Source organism: Liolophura sinensis, chromosome 1 (genome assembly GCF_032854445.1).
Source record: "Liolophura sinensis isolate JHLJ2023 chromosome 1, CUHK_Ljap_v2, whole genome shotgun sequence".
Lineage (NCBI taxonomy): Eukaryota > Metazoa > Mollusca > Polyplacophora > Chitonida > Chitonidae > Liolophura > Liolophura sinensis.
Window position 1 is genome coordinate 27,730,696 of NC_088295.1, and position 21,565 is coordinate 27,752,260.

The 21,565-nt window shown below is 37.6% G+C and overlaps 2 protein-coding genes across 3 annotated transcripts; one reads left to right on the top strand and one right to left on the bottom strand.

Annotated features, from left to right (window-relative positions):
- Positions 1 to 2,234: 2,234 nt before the first annotated feature.
- LOC135467909 (josephin-1-like) lies at positions 2,235 to 7,751 on the bottom strand. Its single transcript, XM_064745836.1, has 4 exons — positions 7,679 to 7,751; positions 5,834 to 6,189; positions 4,491 to 4,616; positions 2,235 to 3,777 (listed from the first exon to the last, which is right to left on the bottom strand). Exons 2-4 carry the CDS (start codon positions 6,007 to 6,009, stop codon positions 3,387 to 3,389), a joined length of 693 nt encoding a protein of 230 aa, XP_064601906.1. The 5' UTR covers positions 6,010 to 6,189; positions 7,679 to 7,751; the 3' UTR covers positions 2,235 to 3,386.
- Positions 7,752 to 7,875: 124 nt separating this feature from the next.
- LOC135467894 (GTP-binding protein 1-like) lies at positions 7,876 to 20,522 on the top strand. 2 transcript variants are annotated; one of them, XM_064745824.1, is made up of 12 exons: positions 7,892 to 7,983; positions 8,805 to 8,866; positions 12,191 to 12,536; positions 13,004 to 13,112; positions 13,609 to 13,789; positions 14,224 to 14,470; positions 15,256 to 15,351; positions 15,705 to 15,943; positions 16,287 to 16,431; positions 17,089 to 17,271; positions 18,025 to 18,160; positions 18,753 to 20,522. In XM_064745824.1, exons 3-12 carry the CDS (start codon positions 12,423 to 12,425, stop codon positions 19,142 to 19,144), a joined length of 1,842 nt encoding a protein of 613 aa, XP_064601894.1. In that variant the 5' UTR covers positions 7,892 to 7,983; positions 8,805 to 8,866; positions 12,191 to 12,422; the 3' UTR covers positions 19,145 to 20,522. The 2 variants fall into 2 exon arrangements, with proteins under 2 accessions (XP_064601886.1, XP_064601894.1); XM_064745816.1 differs by lacking the exon at positions 8,805 to 8,866 and having other exon boundaries at positions 7,876 to 7,983.
- Positions 20,523 to 21,565: the final 1,043 nt, after the last annotated feature.

Consider the following 21,565-nt stretch of genomic DNA (forward strand, 5'->3'; position numbering starts at 1 on the left):
TCTTGGCTATCAATGGAGAAATAAAATACTCCCAAATCCAAAATTCTATTTTTGTCATGTTTGTGCTCCAGAGGTAAACACTGGATTCAAAATCAAAGTTTGTGATATTTATTTTTTGTCAAAATTAGCTCACTCGATACGGCTTCATTCAGTGTCCACCTTTCCAAGAGATAGCCTGGCCAAAGATGGTTTTGAACTAAAACATTGGGGTTGGTGATTCCACCAAAAGTACATATACCATCCTTAGCTGTGGAGTGTCACATTTGTGAAGTGTGTATTTCCTTTGCTTGTCTGTTTAAAGTGTAATTTGCTGACTTGTGTAACATGCAACTCTAATTGCATGGCATTGTTTCCTTGAGTCATCTTCCCCTACAATTGGGTGCTCAGTTAAGAAGCCAGTGTTTTTATAGATTTTTGTGTGACCGGGTGTGTTAAGCTGAATTATCGATTCCATTACTGTTTTATGCCGCACTCAAGAATATTTCACTTATAAGATGGTGCCCAGCATTATGGTGGGAGGAAACTGGGCAGAACTTGGGGGCAACACTCAACCACCTACAGGTCTCTGGCAGACTTTCCCACATTCATCCAAAGAGGGAGTCAACATGAGCTGGACCTTTACTCATGGTGACCGCATTGTTGAGAGGCTCATAGGTCTGTGCACTGCACTAGCACACTGACCACAAATGCCCATTATTGTTGAATTCTTGCACACTATTTAGTGCAAACTGTAACCAACTTATACCACATAGTAATGATATGGTAACCAGTTGGTTCTGATCTGAGTGTTACTGGGTCATTTTCCCAGGGTGTAACACACTAGTAACTTATTGGTTGTAACTATGTTTTACCAACATGTTCAAAACAAAGCTGTGAACAAGCTTTTACCAACTGGCAACAAACCAGGTACCAGCTGGATAAGGTCGGTATCATGCCATGTGGAACTGTTCAGTTATCAATTCGATAACTTATTCCTGCAACAAACTTATTGGTTATCAACCAGCTTGTTTGAAACTATATCTGAGTAGTACCAAGATGTAACCAGTTTGTACTGCCAGGAAAGCTCCCGCTTAGTGGCTTTGTGTGAAATTTACCTATGTAATACTACTCCAGTGCCTATGTATGAAATTTACCTGTGTAATACTACTCCAGCACCTACGTGTGAAATTTACCTGTCTAATACTACTCCAGCGCCTATGTGTGAAATTTACCTGTGTAATACTACTCCAAGCACCTATGTGTGAAATTTACCTGTGTAATACTACTCCAGCACCTATGCGTGAAAATTACCTGTGTAATACTACTCCAGCACCTATGCATGAAATTTACCTGTGTAATACTACTCCAGTGCCTGTGTGTGAAATTTACCTGTCTAATACTACTCTAGCGCCTATGTGTGAGATCTACCTGTCTAATACTACTCCAGCGCCCATGTATGAAATTTACCTGCCTAATACTACTCCAGCGCCTATGTGTGAAATTTACCTCTGTAATACTACTCCAGCACAGAGAAATCTTCATTTATGTTTTATGCCATACTCTCAAGTATTTCACTTTTGATGTCAGGAAGGAGGGGACCAGGCCACAGGTAACATGACCTAACAACTTAAGCCATGACACCAATACAGCTCACAGTTAATGTATACATTGTACCCGTACTTAAAAAATTTTTTGTCATGTAATGAAGAGCAGTCATTAGGTGTATGCACATATAATATGTCTTCTTCTTGCGGGGCAAGTCCATGCCAAAGTGCTGTTGCCAATGAAGTGTCATGCTGAAGACACCAGAAATGAAATCAACCAGTCCTGTTTCTTTGTTCTAACCTGTAAGAGCTGAATGCTAAGTTAGCCAGCAACAGGTACCATTTTTATAAAACCTTTGGTATGACCTGACTTGGGTTTGATCCCTGGTCTACTGACTGAGGCAGATGCTTCAACCACTAGACCGCCCCTGAAGCAATCCTCTCACTGTTTTGACTGCAGCCGCAAGTCAGGAGGTTTGTCGTATACCTGATAAAGGTTGTTCGTTTACTCGAGGCGATCAAGTTTCCTCCAAACTGGACTGCCATCTTACAAGTGAAAAATTCTCAAACACCTATGAAACAAAATCAACAGACAGATTAAGGCCATGACTGCTATGCCCAAATGAACAGTTCTAAATAGTTAGTCTGCATCTGTCAGATGGCAACACAGGCGTTAATTTCCGCATATAACAACTGTGACAGAAAAGTCTCTTGGTCATTTAGATTTTAGATTTATTTAGGTTATTAAAAACAATGCCATGAGGTAATTCATTTCATAAAACTTGCTGAAAATAAAAAAAAAATGTTCTGACTGATGATTTTCACAACATACATGTACACGCAATGGTCGGGTCATTCACTTTAATACTACCTACCCTCCACAGTAACCTCAATAAAAATAGCTACTCTGCTACATGATATGTTGTACACTGTCTATCAAGGACATCTTGTTACACAAAACAATTTCATAATATGCCTAAAATACTTGACTTTCAAGTGAATTTTTAAAAAAAATGAACAAATACAGTTTAGCAACCCTCAAGCCCACAGGTCATTACAGAGTGAAATTAGTTGTAGATCACTGATCAGTCCTCGTACTCTCTAGAGGGCAAATGTTTCATTCCACATTCTGTGCTTACAAAGCCATTCTACAGCCACATGTACTGCACATGTATAATGTTTGTTTCGTTCTGTTCTCCACAGAATTCCTTGAGAAATTCTCACATTGCAGCAGCATATTTATCTGTCACCATCACTGCACAAGTTTGCACATTCAAACTTGGCTCAGATTTCTTCCATGTAAACTCACCTATGCAGCTGACTTTATGAATTCCAAGCTCATTCTAAACTTTAGCTCAAACATGAGTTTTGCTACTGTCAGTGATAGTTTATTAAAAGACTAGTCTTCAGAAAAGAAAACACCAAAATCCTCACAACCTTAATTCTTCTAATAAAGACAATCTAATAAAAAATCCGATCCATAACATTTATTTCCTGACAAGCAATACTAATATCGAATAAGTCTTTAACTTGCATCCTGGTTCGTTCAATGTATGGAGGGACTGTTTAGGTGAAAGTGAATATTTGGTGCAAAACAACTCTGCACATATCTGACTAGTCAATTTGCTGTGGGTTTTCCTTGCAAAACAGAGAATAAAATCAACACAATGAGTCCATTTCAACATACATAAATACATGATCTACATGTAATTTCAATGAACACTGAACTGAGCATCTGCACCATGTTACATGTATAGTTAAATACATGTAATGTTACGCATGAGCAAATCTGTAAGGAAATGAGTCATGATTACTATCAACTGAGGTGCCCACATTTCCATGATCAATGTGGACGCATCTTCTTTATGTGTCTCCGTTCTCCACCACACAATTTGATTTGTGCGTGCTACTGTCTATTAACCCTGAAAAACTCTTGTCGCTGCCATTACAGTCTGTGGTTACCTCCCCTTTCCTCCAGGAGACTGCACTGCTTACATCCTGTGACACAACAAGTAACAGTTCTGCATCTCTGTTTTGTAGCTGATCGCGCAAATAAGTCTTAAACTGGTCCTCATAACCTATGACCTCCGGCGAAGGAAGCTTAGAGTCAAAGTTATAGTACGTCTGGTGAATTTCACGAATGGCAATCCAGTGTTTCCTCTTGATTGGTAACCTCAATACCCCGAGTTTGAATTCTGTTGGAATGTTGAGGATGAATCCTTTGATGTTTTTGAACACAAGACAGTCAATGTCTCTACAATGAACAAGGAAAATAAACATATAATATGATAAAAGTTCATAACCTGGAAATACTGAGAGAGTTCTTTCTAAACCTTTATCTATGATTCATTTATTTTTTTGATAGGTGTTTTGTGGTGTGCTTGAAAATATTTCACTGATACAACGGCGGCCAGCATTATGGTGGGAGGAATCCAGACAGAGCTTCCCACATAGGATAGAAGGGGAAGTCACCATGAGTTTGACAAACTCACAGTGACCACATAGGCACGAGGTTCCTGGGGTATTGTGCTGCACTGGCGTATTTACCTTTACCTAAAATACCCTTGTCTATCAACATATGGTGTGTGTATATATATATATGCTAAGCTACCGATATAAAATGTTTGTCAGCATCTTGCCAAAGGGTGATGGGTTACTCTGGACATGCTAGTTTTCTCCACCACATCATTAATTAGTGACTGCTCCATATAAAATTCTGTAAGATGTCATTTCATGGTTTGAGCGTTCATTAGGATTTTGTTTCTTAATTGAGTCCCTTTGTAACAGGCCATAATCATCCCAGTACCGAAAATTGAAGTATTGGATCAGTGAATAACAAAGACTTAAGCATGACCAGACTCATACTAAAACATGGCAGGTGGGAAACCAGACTGAAACCAATGCTAGAACAAAGACAGAATGAGCATGAGCCCATGAAATTTTACACGTTCCACAGAAAAGACTTACTTTCTTTTGTCAAACCAGACAGTTTCACAGTCTTTGGTTTGCAATGCTGCCATGATGACATTGACGTCATAGTTCCCCAAGCCAAACATGCTGCGGTGGGGATTGATGAAATGGTCTGATGACAACCTGGACAGGAGAAAAAAATACAAACATAAAATTAAAATTTTACCAATAAATCGATAAGACAAAATGAAATGAAGCTCATGCTGGTTTCCTCTCTGTACATATTTTTAAAATGATTTTAAAGTGAACATAAAGTCTGCCACTATATATAAATAAAGAAAGAATATAGGACACAGTTATCAAAGAAAAATATGTACAAAATTCTATTACGTTTTGAAAGCCGAGAAGATGAAGTTCAGTATTGGAGATATGGCACTGATGAACAATTCACTCAGAGTAGCTAAGTTGAAGAAGCCCTTATACAGTATAGCCAATCACTAGCACTGAAAGCATCACATGATCATAGTAGTCATGTAAAAAAAAAAAAAAAACATTGGCTCTTGATTGTCAGTGTGGTTTCTTACATTGGATAGACAGATTTCGATGAAATAAACTGGATTTTGCAGTTATTTCAAGTGTTAAACTGGTACATTTTGGAACACACATTTATGAGCAGAGAACTGAGAACAGCTGCTCATGTCAATGTGTACATGATGGGTAGGAGACTGCAGTAACTTGTCAAGGTGAGCTAGCAAGAAAACTGCTTCTGGAGAATCTTTGCTTAAAGAAAAATATTGTAACTTTGCATCGTTTTTCCTTAGCAAATTCAGACTAATTATGAAAATATCTTCCCAAAATCTGAATGAAAAAGTTTGCTATAAATCAGAAGGCCCTGCCATGTTCGGTAAATTCCCTGATGTAGCTACAGCCAGTTAGGCCTAATGCTGACACCCATGCAGGATGAGGACGAGCAGGACTGCTAAAACACAATGCTTGTGTCCACAAACCTTTAAACATGGAATAGAGCTGTTACTCTTTGGTTGGGTACCAGGTGTTTTTGTTTGTATTTTCTTACTGTCACACTGTTTAATACCGATGGTACGAGAGAGCTCCTAGGTTGTGTGACATCACTCTAGATAGCTATAACATAGCAAGATGGCGTAACCAAATAAGTGAGTTAAATATTTTCAGAACACTTCTGGAATACTACTTTATTAATTAATTCAGATTTAGTGGCTGACTTCATGTTCACTTTAAGTGTGTTTTACTACTGATTAACCAGAATGAAATACCTCAGTAACATTCAAAATGGTTTTTAGCAATGCGCAGAGACTGTGATACCCTAACATTAACAACATTAATGTTATGTTTGCAGGGTATATTATCTGGTAAATAAATACCTAGTGCAGATGTCATCCAATCCTTTCTTGGAGAAAGCCTTGTTATCCTGAAACAGGTTATTGAGTGCATGAAGGGCGCATAACTCTTTCACCTGCTTCTCATGATAAAGCTGCTCAGCCTTGTTACTTTCCATTCTTCTACCACCTGGACGGGACGTTTCCCGCATCCAGTGCATTGGGATACGTCGAAGCTTCAACCACAATCTTGTCTCACGCTTTTGTTTAACATTTAAACAAAATGTTTCCAGAAGTGTTTCCACAACAATGCTCACTTATCCATCAAGCAGTGTGTTAATACAATGTTCATGGGCAAGCAAATCCTACTGTATGTCCTCTACTCACGCAGATCTCAACATCTGAAAAGCAATATGTTAAATCTGTCAGAGCATATGTATCAACAGATAAAGTTCTACCAGGAAGATTTAAAAGATTCTGATTGGTGTTTTTTATCCAAATATACTTATGTAAACTCTTTCCAAACAATGAGTATGCATCACTTTTTTGAATAAATTTTATGTTTTCATATTTTCTTAACGTATGGGAAGTACTACTGGCATAATGCAAAATGTCTAAATGTCATCTTTTCTTTAAATTTCTTTAAAGAAATTGATTAGCAATTTGTAATATATTCCAATAAGGTTTTCACTTGGTATTTTTTCTTTATTTATTTATTTTTTGATTGGTGTTTTACGCCATACTCAAGAATGTTTCACTTATATGATGGCGTCCAGTATTATGATGGAAGGAAATAGGGCTCTCTGCCCATGGGAAAGACCATCAGTTCTGCAGATTGCTACAAGACCTTCCCATGTCAGAGGAAGCCAGAATGTGCTGGATGAACTCACAGCGACCACATTGGTGAGAGGCTCCCGGGTCACTGCGCCACACTGGCACACTAACCACCACAGCTACAGGGGCCCCCTTTCTTTCTTACATAGGCATGTCTTTAAATATAATTCAGTGGGTATTGTAATGACGACTGGAAGAATTGTTTTCATGCTATTCCTAAGACACCATTGCATTTTTTCCCTTTCAGTTCAGTTCAAATACAGACCTAAAAATAAGAAAAATCTGGACATATATTTCTGGACGGCCTGAAATGAGGTTCTTTTAAACCTGTTTTCTTGATGGATGCACAGGCAGTGGTTTCTGGGTTACCATAACATAGAACCACTTTTATGTAGCCATGAAGCCTGTCATTCCCAAAGGAGCTCTTATCTACCTGTAATCCAATCTGGATTCTCAACACATATTACGCCATGTATAAGTAGGCCTATGCACTGAGAGACCAGATTGGATTACAGGTAGATGAGGGCTACTGTGTTCATTATGGTCTTTAGATAATTTTGGCAGGTTCAGAGAACTGCATATGCAAAACCAAAACTTTCCTACTGTCACAAAAAAATTGAAAAATAATACTTTTCCGTCTTTGTCATAACAACAGCCACAGCGCAAATTCGGAAATATATACTGTGGCTTTCCACCGGATCAGTTTCAGCTAGAGTACCTCTGCCCATTACTGTGAACACAGAACTAGTGCTCGTCAACAACTGGTGGAAGAATTGAATTAACTTTTTGTCATACATAGTTCTTATACACATGGATAAAGTTACTATTATCTATTTTGTCTCCTAATTAGCATCGTACTAGCTCAAATTGGGAAAGATAAAAATTTCAAGTTTCTTTCAAGTCTGGGGCACCACCTTCATTTTGCACATCTTAATACGGGCTAAATATGAGAAACAAACAACTTACTCGTACAACAGGGTATGTTTAGTCAGATCTGACGCAAAAAAAAATTACAATGTCACACATTAACACCAAAACATACAAACGTAATCTTACAAAAGTAGCACATTGTCAAAGACGTCATTTTTCTTCCGCCTGGAAATAAGCGAAGCCATCAACATAGAGAATGTCACCAGCTATTTCTGGCGTACAAAGTATCCTAGATGATCTATTTTATTGCTGCAGTGTGCTCATATACTGCAGCGTCATCAGTTCACGGGCATGTGCTAGTGTCCGGTCTTGCGCGTCACGCTCATGATGACATGGTGGTGAAACGTTTAATAAAGCTACAGTCTTGTTGATTATATTGCCCAAGAGGCAGATTTCAGTCGTCTGATCGCCTTGCACACGGCTTGCATCAGGTAAAGTATATAATTTTGAACCTATGTTGTCATTTGGAATTGAGATGCATGGTATATTTCAGAGAAATCGGACGTATATGCGGGAGCAGGTGTGAAACTGCAATGTTATTCAATACTCTGGAGTGTGGCATTGTGGTAACTTAGCATATGTAAGTTGTTGCCAGGCATGATAAGTTCACAACATAGAAATTAGCGGCTAAATTGTCTCATAGGCAAGCAACTATTCACATTGCCTTCCTCCTGGGTTGGATTGTCGTTCAATAATTTACTTATTCTACATAGATGTTCTTTGTTTCAACAGATTTAAAATGGCTATGTGTAAGTAAGTGTGTATATATATATATATATATATATATATATATATATATATATATATATATATGGGTATATGGGTGCTTCAAGCGATCTGGTGAATGTCAGAATCAAAATAATTAAAATAGGAGGAAGGCAGAAAAACAGAAACTTGTTGAGTTACACCTGGCATCACCAGATTTTAGATGGATTGACCTTTCCTTGTTCAAAATTATACACAAAATCAGCGCATTACTATAGTTGCTAGATTGAATACACATCTGTCTGTCAATAGCACCATTGGCACCTAATGTAAAATCACATGTTTTAGCTGCGGTAGTTTGTGAGAGACCCCACTGTGTCTTGGCTAAATCTTTGTGAACACCCAAGACCCCTGAGATGCTGATTGGTCTAAGGTTTGTCAGACGTAATGATACACAAAACTTTTTTTCTGTTTAGATGAAGCTTCTGTCTATATAAACTCAGCCTGCCTCTCTGTTATTAATCAACTATCTTTTCTTGTCAATCAGAGGTTCACTTACATCATTCTTAGCACAGACAACCAGCGACTGGATATTAAAGATTTTCCTTGGTAGGTAATTGCTATTTTTGTTTGGGACCAGGCCAAAATGCCCTCTAGATAAATACCCTCTACCTAAATGTCAGGGATCCAGTGTGTGTGCAGTTAATGGTCTACAAAACTGACCGTGGGCATGTTACTTCTCTTTGTGTGCAGGCAACACCAGTGTTAAGTCAACATTGATTTATGATCTGGAAGCCTTGTCTGTGTGTTTAGTTTTTGGTGAATATTGAACAGTAAACCAGGTGGTGTCATCCAATACCTTTTTCAGGCATTTATTTGATCAGGACATCGACTTATTGATTGAAAAGGATGTACTTTAGAAGTAGTATACCTCAGTGTTAAATTTGCAAGTTTAAAAATGGTTGTTACAGATAGTGCAGAGTTTAAGCTAAAAATGCACTCCAGGGTGCTTTGAATAATTGTTGCAAGCTGGGGTAGTTTACAGAAATTAGGTAGATGGGAGCCATGTACTGGAAGGAGTGCAGCAAGAGGAAAAGGGTATGCTTTTACCCCCCCCCGTTGTCCTGCATCTGCTTTATACTGTTAAAGGAAAAGAAAACATAAAAATTATGCCAAAATCAGATGAAAGAGCCTCAAAACTTACTTGCAAATATGATCATTAATATTTTGGGGGGATTTTTTTTTTTTTCAAAAGAAAAGAGTATTTGAAAATATTTTTGCTTTGTGGGTATTTGGGACCAACTTTTGTATTTATCATTGTTGCATAATAATGTTCTAAATGAGGATGTGATGCTTGTCTAATAAATTTATTTGGATGTATATTTGTTATTTATATGGAAACATATGCATTTAACCTAAGTTATGATAATATTTATGAACATATTGAAAATATAAATATGATCCAATTTGAGGTTTAATTATTAAACAAAGACTATAAATAATAAAAAAGGTGGTCCCAAATACCCACCATACAAAAATTATTTTCATGTTTCTTTTTCTCCTTAAGGAAAAATCGGAAAAAATACTGAAGACCACATTTAGAAATAACTTTTCACACTCTTTACTCTGAACTTTATGTCATTTTTATGTTTTCTCCACCTTTAACTATAGTGTGTGTTGGCCATTTATGTTTGTTGAGTATGGACACGATTTTTAATCTCTTCATACTGATAAATATAACTGACTTGACCTGCCAGATTACTTCAAATTTGGTGCCATAAGTTATATATTTGAGATCATTGCATGTTGTGTACAGAAATGTGTAATTCTCTATTTGGTAACATACCATTAAGAAAGACTGAGGCCTGCCATGTAGATGACCTCTGCCTTAACACTAAGGGGAAATGATTCAGTGATTGACATTCGTACAGATATGACTGTGTCTGTACTCTTATTTTTGAAAGTCCTTTTTTCACATTGTGCAAAGTATAACATGATATGATAACATTACTTTAGTGGCAAAATATTTACTTGTCTTTTTGACATTGATGTAAAGTTTAAATAAATTAATGGTGTTAAACATACTGTAGCGGTCTTTAAGGAAGCAGGAAGCATTTAACGTAGGGAAGTTTCATATATTCATGTTTTAATGAATTTTCACGGAACTTTTGTTAAGATCGTTATCTGAGGCCATACTAGTTAATTTATGAAGTAAATATTTGCCAGTATAGAGTTTATTTATTCTCGTAGAAAGTTTTTAAACTTATGTTTATCTGTTTCATAGAAGAGTGATGTTGTTGTTGTATCCGCGTTCCTACATATTTGGAATAATTATAAGTATTTTTCAGCATGTAGTGATAACAATGTAGAAATTATGAAATCTTATGTTATTGTCTTATCTGAAAAACCTTTACCTTCTATTTTCTTTCTTGTTCCATGCATAAAATGACATTTATTGTCCTCGGCTTAACCTCAAAATCAGAAGTTTGTGTTGTCGCCATTCTTGTACATTTATGGTAATTAGGGAACTTATGGGCTTTTAGAAATTGGACCAGGATTTTCCCACTGCAGTTTAAAGAGGAATTTATCATTCAATACCCGTGTGTGGGAATTGGTTATACTTTTTGAGTAATATGGATAAAAATATGGACATTGGCATTTAGATTTTGGCTTCAAAGCAAAGCCATTATTTTGGAGTTCTTGGTTGTGATCATGATGACGTCATCATGTCATCTGTGTTTACAAACTGTCAAAAATTGCTCTTGTGAAAAATCAGAGTCTCCTGATTTGGTTCATTGCTCCAACCACACCATGTGGAAATTTATAAATAGGCTGATTTTTCAGCATCTGCAGATGGCTTTGGAATCTGCCGAGAGTTGACATCAAATTGCTGGTAAGCATTCTCAGCAAGTAGATATTTTATTAAGAGTGGGAAAATCCTTGTACGGTGAATTGGGAAACAGTCCCAGTGTCTGGAATAGTGATTTGTGATCCAGTTTAAGAACTCAGACAGTTGACACTTGGTGGGAACCAGTCCCAGGAAGCCGGGAATACATTGTAAACAATCTGGGAATCTTTCCCAGTCCCAAAATTCTGAGACTCTCCAGTCTCACGAAAACCTGAGAATCCAGCTCCAGTCTCGAGCGAGTGGAACTTATCTGAGATATCAAAAGTGGACCACAGAGACTATATACCAGAATAAATCACCTGAACTTTGGTACTATAATCCGAGACAAGAGTCTCACAAGAGTTTTCCCAGGTCCAAAATTCTGGGACTCTACAGTCTCACGCAAACCTGAGAATCCAGCTCCAGCCTCGTGCAAGTGGAACTTATCTGAGATATCAAAAGGGGACCACAGAGACTATATACCAGAATATATCAACTGAACTTTGGTACTATAATATGAGGCAAGAGTCCCATGAGACTTTCCAAGTATTGTGTTTAATTGGGTCTCTGTCCCATATGACTCTCAACTGTTTGGTACTTGTGTCAACTGCTGGTTCCTTCCTTGTCATAATAAATATTCATTATCTAATTCACTGACAATCTGTTGTTGGGGAACTTTCATTTTGTATAAGAATCTCAAATCTAAGGTACAAGTCATACTGGATAACAACCCGAGTTCAGGAAATGTTGTGAAATCGGATACAAACAGTTGCGCCATCTGTGAGTTCAGGGGAGAAAATCCTGATTGGTTTATTTATTTATTAAGCTTCGCTCGGCACATTAAATATCCAACAGGATTTAAGTCATTGCATGGTGTCGCACTTCATAGGTACCTGCATACTTAGAGGAGAAGACATCATAAGAAACGAAAGCACTTAAGACAAATACAATAATTGAACCTCTAGAATACTAGTATATCAGATAGATAAATTAAACCTGTGAGTAAGAATTTCCCTTTGATTGGTTCAGCCTTGGTTTTTTTCCAGGTGATGTGCAGATGAAATAAAGCCCAAAAATGTAACTTGATGATCTGTGGAGAGATCAGTGGCAATGTGTCACAAAGGAGCCAGATTAGTTATACTACACTAACCTGTTGGAGGAAGATAGCACCAGTTGTTCATTTGTTAAGGAGATAACAGAATCTTGTATAGTCACCCTGTGGCTGAAGTCTAGTGAAAACAGGACTAAACTTTGATTGGTCGCACGTGAGCTGTCACCATGGCGATGAATGGCATTGCTGACAGAGAGGGGCGGGGTTCACCTGGCCCTAACCTGTTTGCTCCTGATGACGAGTCTGACGCAGAACAGGAGATGACCAACATTATGTCAAAGGTAAAACTTCAAATATTCCAGTTCATCAGGCACAGAGCTACATTTATCTCATAAATGTGACCCAGAACATGGGATAAAGGGTTTGGGGTAAATGTCGTATCCCATCCTATATCAAAAAACTGTTGAGAGCTTCTCTTGTTATGGGATAAACAGAATCTCCAACTCGTAACCCTGTAGTATCAAATTTATGTAACTCATGTCAAAAATTTCATTTGTTTCTCACCAGTGGTTTTAAAACAAAGGAAATAGTTTCACTTTGTTATTAATATTTTAATAAATTTGATGCTACAGGTTCACTCGTTAGAGATCCTCTATGTATATATAATATTGAGACAAACATAACTTTAAATGCAGTTCTGTCTCTCAATTGACATAAAGATGGGTGGAGATGAAGGGAGTGATAGGTAAAGAAAGTCGTTCTGTACAGTCTTTGGCGTATTGGTAATGGTCTATTGTTGTTTTACCAGACTGCCCTAATCAGCCCTAGTCATGAGGAATACGACCTTCTTGTGGACAACATGAGATCACTGATTGAAGATGGCCAAGGGGAGACAATCTTTGAGGTGGGAACTGGAGGTAAGAATGTTGTGTACACCTGTGTGCAATGATATGCTGAATAAAGTGTGCCTTTTATTTCATTTTAACTGGCACTAACCAAACAGGTAAATACTATAACCCCTGTTGATGTATGGAAAAAATAACAATAAACATTCGCAAGCAAACATGAAAAAACTATTTTTTTTTAATACCAGGAGGCATTCTAGGAATAATGATTGACAGGGAAGGGTAGATATAACAGGTTTCCTCTAAGAGAAGCTATGGTAAGACCAGGAAAAATCCTTAAAATTGAGCCTTGGATAAGGCCATAGTGTGTATGTGTCCAGGACTTGGATATGCATCAATCACAGCTTTAAATACATGTCGCACAATCACTCAGGAGCCTTTCACCACTGTGGGTTTAAGTCCAGCACATGCAATCCTCCTCTCCAGTTGTACGTGGAAAGGTCCGCCGGCATAAAACACCAATGAAATAAATACACATGTAAATAAAATATGAACTTCGTTTGTGTAGAAGGTGACCCTCCAGGACTGAAGCCAGAGGACATGCAGGCCTCAGTGGCCACCATGAAGAGCATAGCTGAATCTCTCAACCTGGAATCCGTGTTTCTCAGGGACAGAACAGGGCCAGAGGGAGAAATCAAGGAATTCCTGCTGCGGAAGAAGGTGGAGATGGAAGACTTCATGGAAGTCCGGTAAGAGATTTTATATCTCTGGGTGACTGGCACTCACAGTCATGTTGGACTTCTAGGAAAAAACTCTCACATGTCCCAGTGCACTCAGTGAAATGTGCACTCCAGGAGAGACAGAATTCCTTAGGTAGACATCCAGCATAGCCACTGGTGCTATGTCGTGTATGGTGAGGGTTAGTGTTGCAATGTCTTAGTTATTTACAGGTGGCAGTTCCATAGAATTCATGAAAAATGGAATCTGCAGGCGTTTATAAATATTCTAAATCATATTGAAAAATATTGGGGAAGACTTAACATGTAGCACAAGCCCATGAAAGAAGAGTTGACATATGGTTTAGATTCTCTCTGTTGTGTTTGGGATTCAAATATATAGCCAGCTAAATATACATGCATATCATGTGAAGTCAGAGAGATTGTGGATTGTCTCCACTGTTTAGGGTGGCTGTGGTTGGAAATGTCGACGCAGGCAAGAGCACACTGCTGGGAGTGCTGACCCATGGGGAACTGGACAATGGACGTGGGACGGCTAGACAGCGACTCTTCCGACACAAACATGAGATGGAGTCAGGGAGAACAAGCAGCGTGGGCAATGACATTCTGGGATTTGACTCCGGAGGCAAAGTTGTCAACAAACCAGACCATGGTAACCTGGACTGGGTCAAAATCTGTGAACAGTCTTCAAAAGTAATTTTTTTTTTTATTTATTTAAAGATTAAAAGTCTCCTGATGTAAGATATCTGCAAATTTGTTTTCAACCATATCTTATTTTATAGTAAAAGTAATCTAATTATGTTCAAAGACAATAGCATGGACTAAAACATGCATATCTACATAACATTAAGCAACACTCATGTGTTAATGTAGAGCATCCCACCTGTGCCTTTGAAAATATCATATTTTGTTTTATTAAACAACTAAAGAAATATAACCGATGTAAACCATAAACTTTGTGAGTAGAGTGCCTTAGAGGGATGCTCAAGGCTTGTTTTGTGTCATAGTCTGTGTCATGGAGTTGAACATTTAGAACGTTTTGCATGTTCTTGTCCATGCTACTGCTTTACATTATTACAAGATAATGCCATATATATGTAATGAGAAAGGATTTAATTGGTGTGTAGTCTTGACATGGTGTGTATATTCTTTGTGTTCTGAGGACTATTTGGATTGGTTGGTTGTTGTACTGTGCAAAATAGGGACAAAGATACAGTCAAATACAGATATGCACATTTTTGGACAAATGCCACATCAAGATACCATTAAACTTTTTGATGTATTTTTCACTCATAAAGATGATGATTGATCATTGAGTTGAAAAATGTAAGACCGGAAAATAGAAAATGAGATAAACTTATGCTTATCGAACAGTAATCAAAGGTATATCATTGCAAATGCTTCTTTTTTGTAACAATGCTGGTGTCTGATGAGTTACATGCTAACATTTAGCTTTGTACCTTTTCTTGTGTGCACAGGTTATCACTTTCATAGATTTAGCCGGACATGAAAAGTATCTGAAGACAACCGTGTTTGGAATGACAGGTCATGCTCCAGACTTTGCTATGCTTATGGTAACTATTTCACTGATTTCCAGATAAATTCTAGTTTATAAGGTTGTAGTTGTTGTAGATGAACATGGGACGTGTATGTAACCACATAATAATGTGAAAGTTAATATCATGATTGATCCATGTCATTAAACCGCTTAATCATTATCAGAATTTTTAATTATATGTTTTATAATCTTACAATTTTCAAACTTTATAATTACTGCCAATTAGTGTTATCATTATATTTGTATCACTTTAATAACACCTAACATTTATTGTTATAAGTGGTGTATAAACATTTTTTTTTTTTTTAATGCTTTAGTTCATTGTTTAATACTTACTGGGTGATGCCACTTTCAATTCTGAATCCGTAGGTTGGAGCTAATGCTGGGGTGATAGGCATGACTAAGGAGCACTTGGGCCTTGCCCTTGCCCTGAACGTTCCTGTGTTTGTTGTGGTCACTAAGATAGACATGTGTCCCCCAAACGTCCTACAGGAGACCCTGAAACTCCTGCAAAAGATCCTCAAGTCTTCTGGCTGTCGGAAAATCCCAGTCATGGTCCAGAACAAAGATGATGTCATCTGCTCAGCCACAAACTTCACATCAGAGAGGTAAGGGATTTGTATTGTACAAGATGCAGGTTACAATCTTCACATAAAAACGTATCTGTAATTGTGATTTGGGGAACTTTTCATAACTGTTGTAGTCATGTTCAGTGCATTTTAGGGAAGTTTTAGTTGTTGACATGCACAACTTTGTTTGAGGTTTTGGGATATCAGCTTTAAGTCTGAACTAATAATTGTATTGAATACACTTGTGTCATTTAAGTCAATTAATCATGTTTTGCTGAACCTGTTGAACAGATATGTAATTATAAAGATGTGTTCATATAAAAAAAAATTCTTGTCAAATAGCTAAAAAATTAGACCTACTTTTTGTTTTTCTTTATTGCAGGATGTGCCCATTATTCCAGGTCTCAAATGTTACTGGAGAAAATCTAGATCTATTAAAGATGTTCCTTAACCTGTTAACAACACGAGTGAAATCTGATATATCAGATCCTGCAGAGTTTCAAATAGATGACACTTTCCTTGTACCTGTGAGTATGGCTTCTGTGATCCACATTTTTTCACATAGCTCATGACTCCCATAAATTTAAAATGTTAAGTGGCAAGATTTTTGTTTCTCTTTATTACCATACCTTCTCATTATTACAAACACTCACTAATTGAGACACACTGAGAGTAAACAGGTAGATCCCGCAAGGTGCTCACAGTGACAATCAGCATGCCAGCTGGAGTATAGGCCTGACCAGGCCTACTTGTGTAAAGCCAGTCTTTGCAGACAGCTTAAACACAACCACTCATAATGCCCTTTTTCAGTATACACACTTGTTAAAAAAACAAAACAAAAAAACACTCACCATGCCGTTTTTCCAGCGATGTTCTACAAATTATGGTATCCGATATTTCAAGTAGATGGTTGTGTGGCATCGTTTACAGGGGAACATTCAGTTTGCCCTGCTCCCCACAAAGAGTGTACGACTTAATACAACAGCTCTAGCAAGGCATAGAGGTATACATTTTCTGAAAATGCGTCTGAAATTATTGAAAACACAGAAATTTATGTAATTTGAACTTGACCTGTCAACCGTTGTCATGGTTACACACTGGTATGTGTCCATACTAAACCCGGATTATCTCTGAAAAACTTTGTGATGTATTATTTATTTGCATGTGATACCTGTGATTGCTAGGGGGTGGGGACAGTGGTATCAGGAACTGTGCTTCGAGGACACATTAAGCTGAATGACCCCATGCTGCTGGGACCGGATGCGCTCGGAAAATTCCAGAATATTGTTGTCAAAAGTATACATCGGAAACGCATGCCAGTGAAAGAGGTGCGAGGTGGACAAACAGCTTCCTTTTCTCTTAAAAAGGTAAAGTTCATTAAACGTTTTTTTTTTTCTCCATTGTGATGATCATTCAACAGACGAGACCAACAAATTTCAACTGTAACAATCATGGTTATCTATATGTGTATACAATGTTCCAGTATTAGAATTGTTTCAAATCACTAATCAACTTCAGCACAGGTTTTTCCAATAAAGAGGCATAAAATTTATTCAGAACTCACAAGCTTAAATTTAGCCATAAAACAGGAGGCATTACCGGCAATCAGTCTAAACAGGTAAAATCCAATATACAAATTAACCTATGCTTCTAAGTAATATCATTTAGATTCTAATAATACAACTATCATGTAACTATAGTCAATCCAGTTTTGCAAGAAAATCATCATTAAAATGTTTGCTGTAGTATTTTCTTGTATGCATTTTGTTGAAGGAAGCATCTGTTATTCATAAAAAATACAAGGGATTTGCTAATATTCCAGCTATATATAAAGTACTTTGCATAAAGTAGATGGAAATTAAACATTTTAACATCAGTTTTAGAAAATTCGTTTTTGAGGTAACCATACAAGCATGGGAAAGTAGTTCTGTTTTGAAGCATTTACTAAAAGAGTTATCTCCCATGAGTGTGCCAGGGGGAAAACCAGGTGTTCTCGTCATATAATGTTTATTATGGTATCAAATGAGACATTCAGCAAGGCTCACAGTGTATTAAACCAGCTTGTCATGCTACAGTTTTCTAGAATTGAAAGTTCACTGTTTTATTGTTTTTTTTTTCAGATTAAGCGATCAGCGTTACGAAAGGGTATGGTTATGGTGTCCCCTCGACTAGATCCACAGGCATGCTGGGAATTTGAGGGGGAGATTCTTGTGCTTCATCATCCAACGACAATCAGTGTCCGCTATCAGGCAATGGGTGAGGGGAGACCTCTCATTGTTAGATGAGAGTTGACAGTTTTCTTTTTAGATAGGTTTAAGGCATATGAAGAGATTCATAATTCCCACATTCAAGAATAATATAAAATGTGAAGGTGTGAAATATTTTGATATTAATGAGATGCCGTACTGAAACATTTATGGTAAGATCAAATGGAAATCAGCACATTTTATTAATAAAAAAAATTAAAAAAAAGACTGTTAAAGAAGGCATTGGGAAATTTTGTTTTTGATATTAGACTAAATGTTTGTGCAGTGCTAGTAGCTCATCTTTAGTTTGAGTATTGAGAATGGTAGACATTGTAAGATACCTATGCTAAACTATAACTGATGTGTGTATAGGAGGATGAAGTGGTATGGGCACCAATCTGAATGTGTCCTCGTTCATCAGCTGTTCAAAATATTCATTTGTACCATCAACCGTTGTCATGGGAGATAGTTCTGCTTCGGCCTTGACCAAAGAGTTTTACTGCTCTCAAAGAAAAAAAAATGTTGAAGTTACTTTATTTACTGAATTGTAATCTTTTATAGGTATCTTCAAATAAGTCATTCCTTTCGTTATGTTAAAACAGTCCACGTGGGAAGTGTACGTCAAACAGCCACGATACTTAACATGTCAGAGGAACACTTACGGACGGGAGACAAGGCCATCGTGAGATTCCGCTTCATTAAAAATCCTGAATATTTACGGACAGATATGCGGATGGTGTTCCGAGAAGGAAGGACAAAAGCTGTCGGAAATGTCACAAAACTGTTCCCTCACATCAGCGCTGTCGCTCAGAACACACGGCAGCAGAGGGCACAGAAAAAAGCTCAGGACGGAAATCATTGTATTAAACCTCAGAACGAGCCTCAGAAAGCGAGCAAAAAGACGCGTTCCAGATTTATGTATAATAGAGGGCCCCAGCCTTCAATACATAGTGAGGAGAAAGCAGATGTAGCAAAGTCAGAGACAGTGACATGAGCACCAAGCGTTATAGTACCACAGCTTCTCATTTCATAAGTACACTGTGACAGTTTCTTTCAGATTTGTGGAAAATCCATGTGAGACCTTTATTGAAGTTAACATAACCGTAACAAAGATGACTCTATACCAATGTACACATTTTTGTACAAATTTACTGAATTTCTAGTAATGGTTATATTATTCTTCAATAATTTGCCATTTGCCACCTTGCCTGAAAGTGAAGATGATTCTTCTGTGAAAGCTTGGTGAAATAGCTGTAATGATGGGACCATCAGTCTCCTCCATCAGCAGCTGTTTTACATTATTTGCAGGATTTTTTTTTTGTAGTATGTACACTGAGTGTGCAAAACCTGTTTGATGTGTTCAGTTCGCACATTTTTACCAATTGTCATAAATGATTTATGCTGTACACGTACGTGTGTTGGCAACTCCTCAAGGGAGATAACTTTGTGCAGTGCCTGCATGGTGGTTGAACTTGTATTATGTTTCGGCAAATCAAGAAGAGGACAACTATAATGATATGTCCACAGCTCACGAAAAGGATAATTTGAAAAAGGAGTTGTTTTTGACATAAGATATGATTGTAAGTAAAGTTGAATGACATCAGCTGTTACAGTTCGGTAACTTTAATAACTGAATTATTTTGTGAACATGTTTTGAGGATTATAGAAGCACTGGTACATGTGAGATATATGAGTGTGACAGACATAAGAGCATATTTATTATGTGTGTCAACAAGTTGCCAAAATAGTCTGACTTTTATTGTTTTTATATTTATGATCAATTATGTATTGGACAATTTTGCTCTGAGCTTTAAAAGCATTATTCACAAACAATATTCATGTTCAAGGGTTATATTCATAACATTCTACATGCAACTTGGATCTTTGCTCTTTGGTACCGTGCTGTACCCAATGTGACGGAAATCATACAAAACCGAAACAGTTTTATGTCATTAACAACAATGTTCGTGAAGAGGTAAAAGAATCAAGATATGTAATATCAAATGAATGTCTGCCATGACTCTCCAGTTGGATTAAGAACACAATTAGACCTGTGCAGATTGCAATGTGACAGAAAATCAAGCCGAGCTCCACGTTTGCTGTGTGAAAATGTTTGGTTGCACCGTATGATGGTTGTGCGGGTAACTCTGTTCAGAGGTAATGTAACTTCTGAGGCTGGCTAGTGGACTTATTTTATTCTCATTCTTAAGTTCATGACAAAAAAAATAAATCATGAAATGAGGTTTCCCTTCTCCCCAGATAAAGATATCTTCATTTAGTCTTGTCATTGACTCTTATTATGTGGCATAAATTGGTGGTTGCTGGCATTGTATGATGGGTCAAAATTCAGTCAACTAATCTTGGTGTCCGGCTGGATTGACTTGGCACTGGGAAATTAGTATTTTGCGACCATTTCAGTGGTTAAGTACCAATAGTAAGGTCCAATGGTTTCTTCCATTCAAAATCTAAGTTCACTGCTTTCATAGGGGTCTTAGTGACGATAACGTAAGACCACTTGTGTTCCGCCAATATGGCATACCACTCTGTACATTACACGTGGGGAAGTACGTCAGTGACTTGCCAAAAGTTTCTCTTACCATGAAACTGACCATGGTATTACAAGATAAGAGAATCATCAGAAGATCTATGGTGAATCTTCCTGACGCGGCACTAATAAATCTAGCTCTTTTCTGTGTGTTGGAACTGCGTTGACAAGGTCTCATTTCATCTAAGTCTTAATTCTGTCATCGAACTGTTATAACTGGAAAAAACACGGATTTGGGGAAAAAAGGGCGCGGACAAAACGCTGTACTTTAAGAGGCGTTACGTTGACCAGGTCTCTGCAAATCCAAATTCCATCTTCAAATAACCATAAACTTTTCATCTGGAATGTAACCAGAAAATCTCTGCGTCGACTGTATTTAGTTCCCAAAACATCTGGGCTGTCCAGATAATATCTTGACAAAGGTGACAACTTTCAGTACTTTTTATTCTACAGCTTGGCATGCATCTATGTATTGTCCTCACTTTCCCACAAAGTTTCACGAAACCCGATATAAACGAGGTGAGGCATTCAAAGAAAGGATTGCATATGTTGACACAGACGGACATGCTGGTCACTATATTACAATTTCTCCGTATTGTATACCGGGGTGAGGAGGAGGAGGGGGCGGATTGTTCAGTATGACGCTGATCAATAATTAATCGGTTACAAAAACTGATCGGAGATCGTGCTTTGTAATGGGTTAGTTATTTAACCGTCGGAATAACAGTCCGTAGAGAATAACATGCTCTACGTGCTAATGTTCACAGCGTTTCTGACAAGTCTTACACACAACTGGTAACTTGTGCTTGTTCCCGTGAGAACACAGTCTGGTGTTGATCACTTATCAGCCAGCGCTTGGCAGATTTGTTG

Coding starts and splice junctions, on each gene's coding strand:
- LOC135467909 (XM_064745836.1), bottom strand. CDS start 6,009: ATGCACTGGATGCGGGAAACGTCCCGTCCAGGTGGTAGAAGAATGGAA. Junction 4,617..5,833: donor TTGGATGACATCTGCACTAG/GTATTTATTTAC, acceptor TCTCCTGTCCAG/GTTGTCATCAGACCATTTCA. Junction 3,778..4,490: donor GTCTGGTTTGACAAAAGAAA/GTAAGTCTTTTC, acceptor TGTTCATTGTAG/AGACATTGACTGTCTTGTGT.
- LOC135467894 (XM_064745816.1), top strand. CDS start 12,423: ATGGCGATGAATGGCATTGCTGACAGAGAGGGGCGGGGTTCACCTGGC. Junction 14,471..15,255: donor TCTGTGAACAGTCTTCAAAA/GTAATTTTTTTT, acceptor TTGTGTGCACAG/GTTATCACTTTCATAGATTT. Junction 18,161..18,752: donor TGTCCGCTATCAGGCAATGG/GTGAGGGGAGAC, acceptor ATGTTAAAACAG/TCCACGTGGGAAGTGTACGT.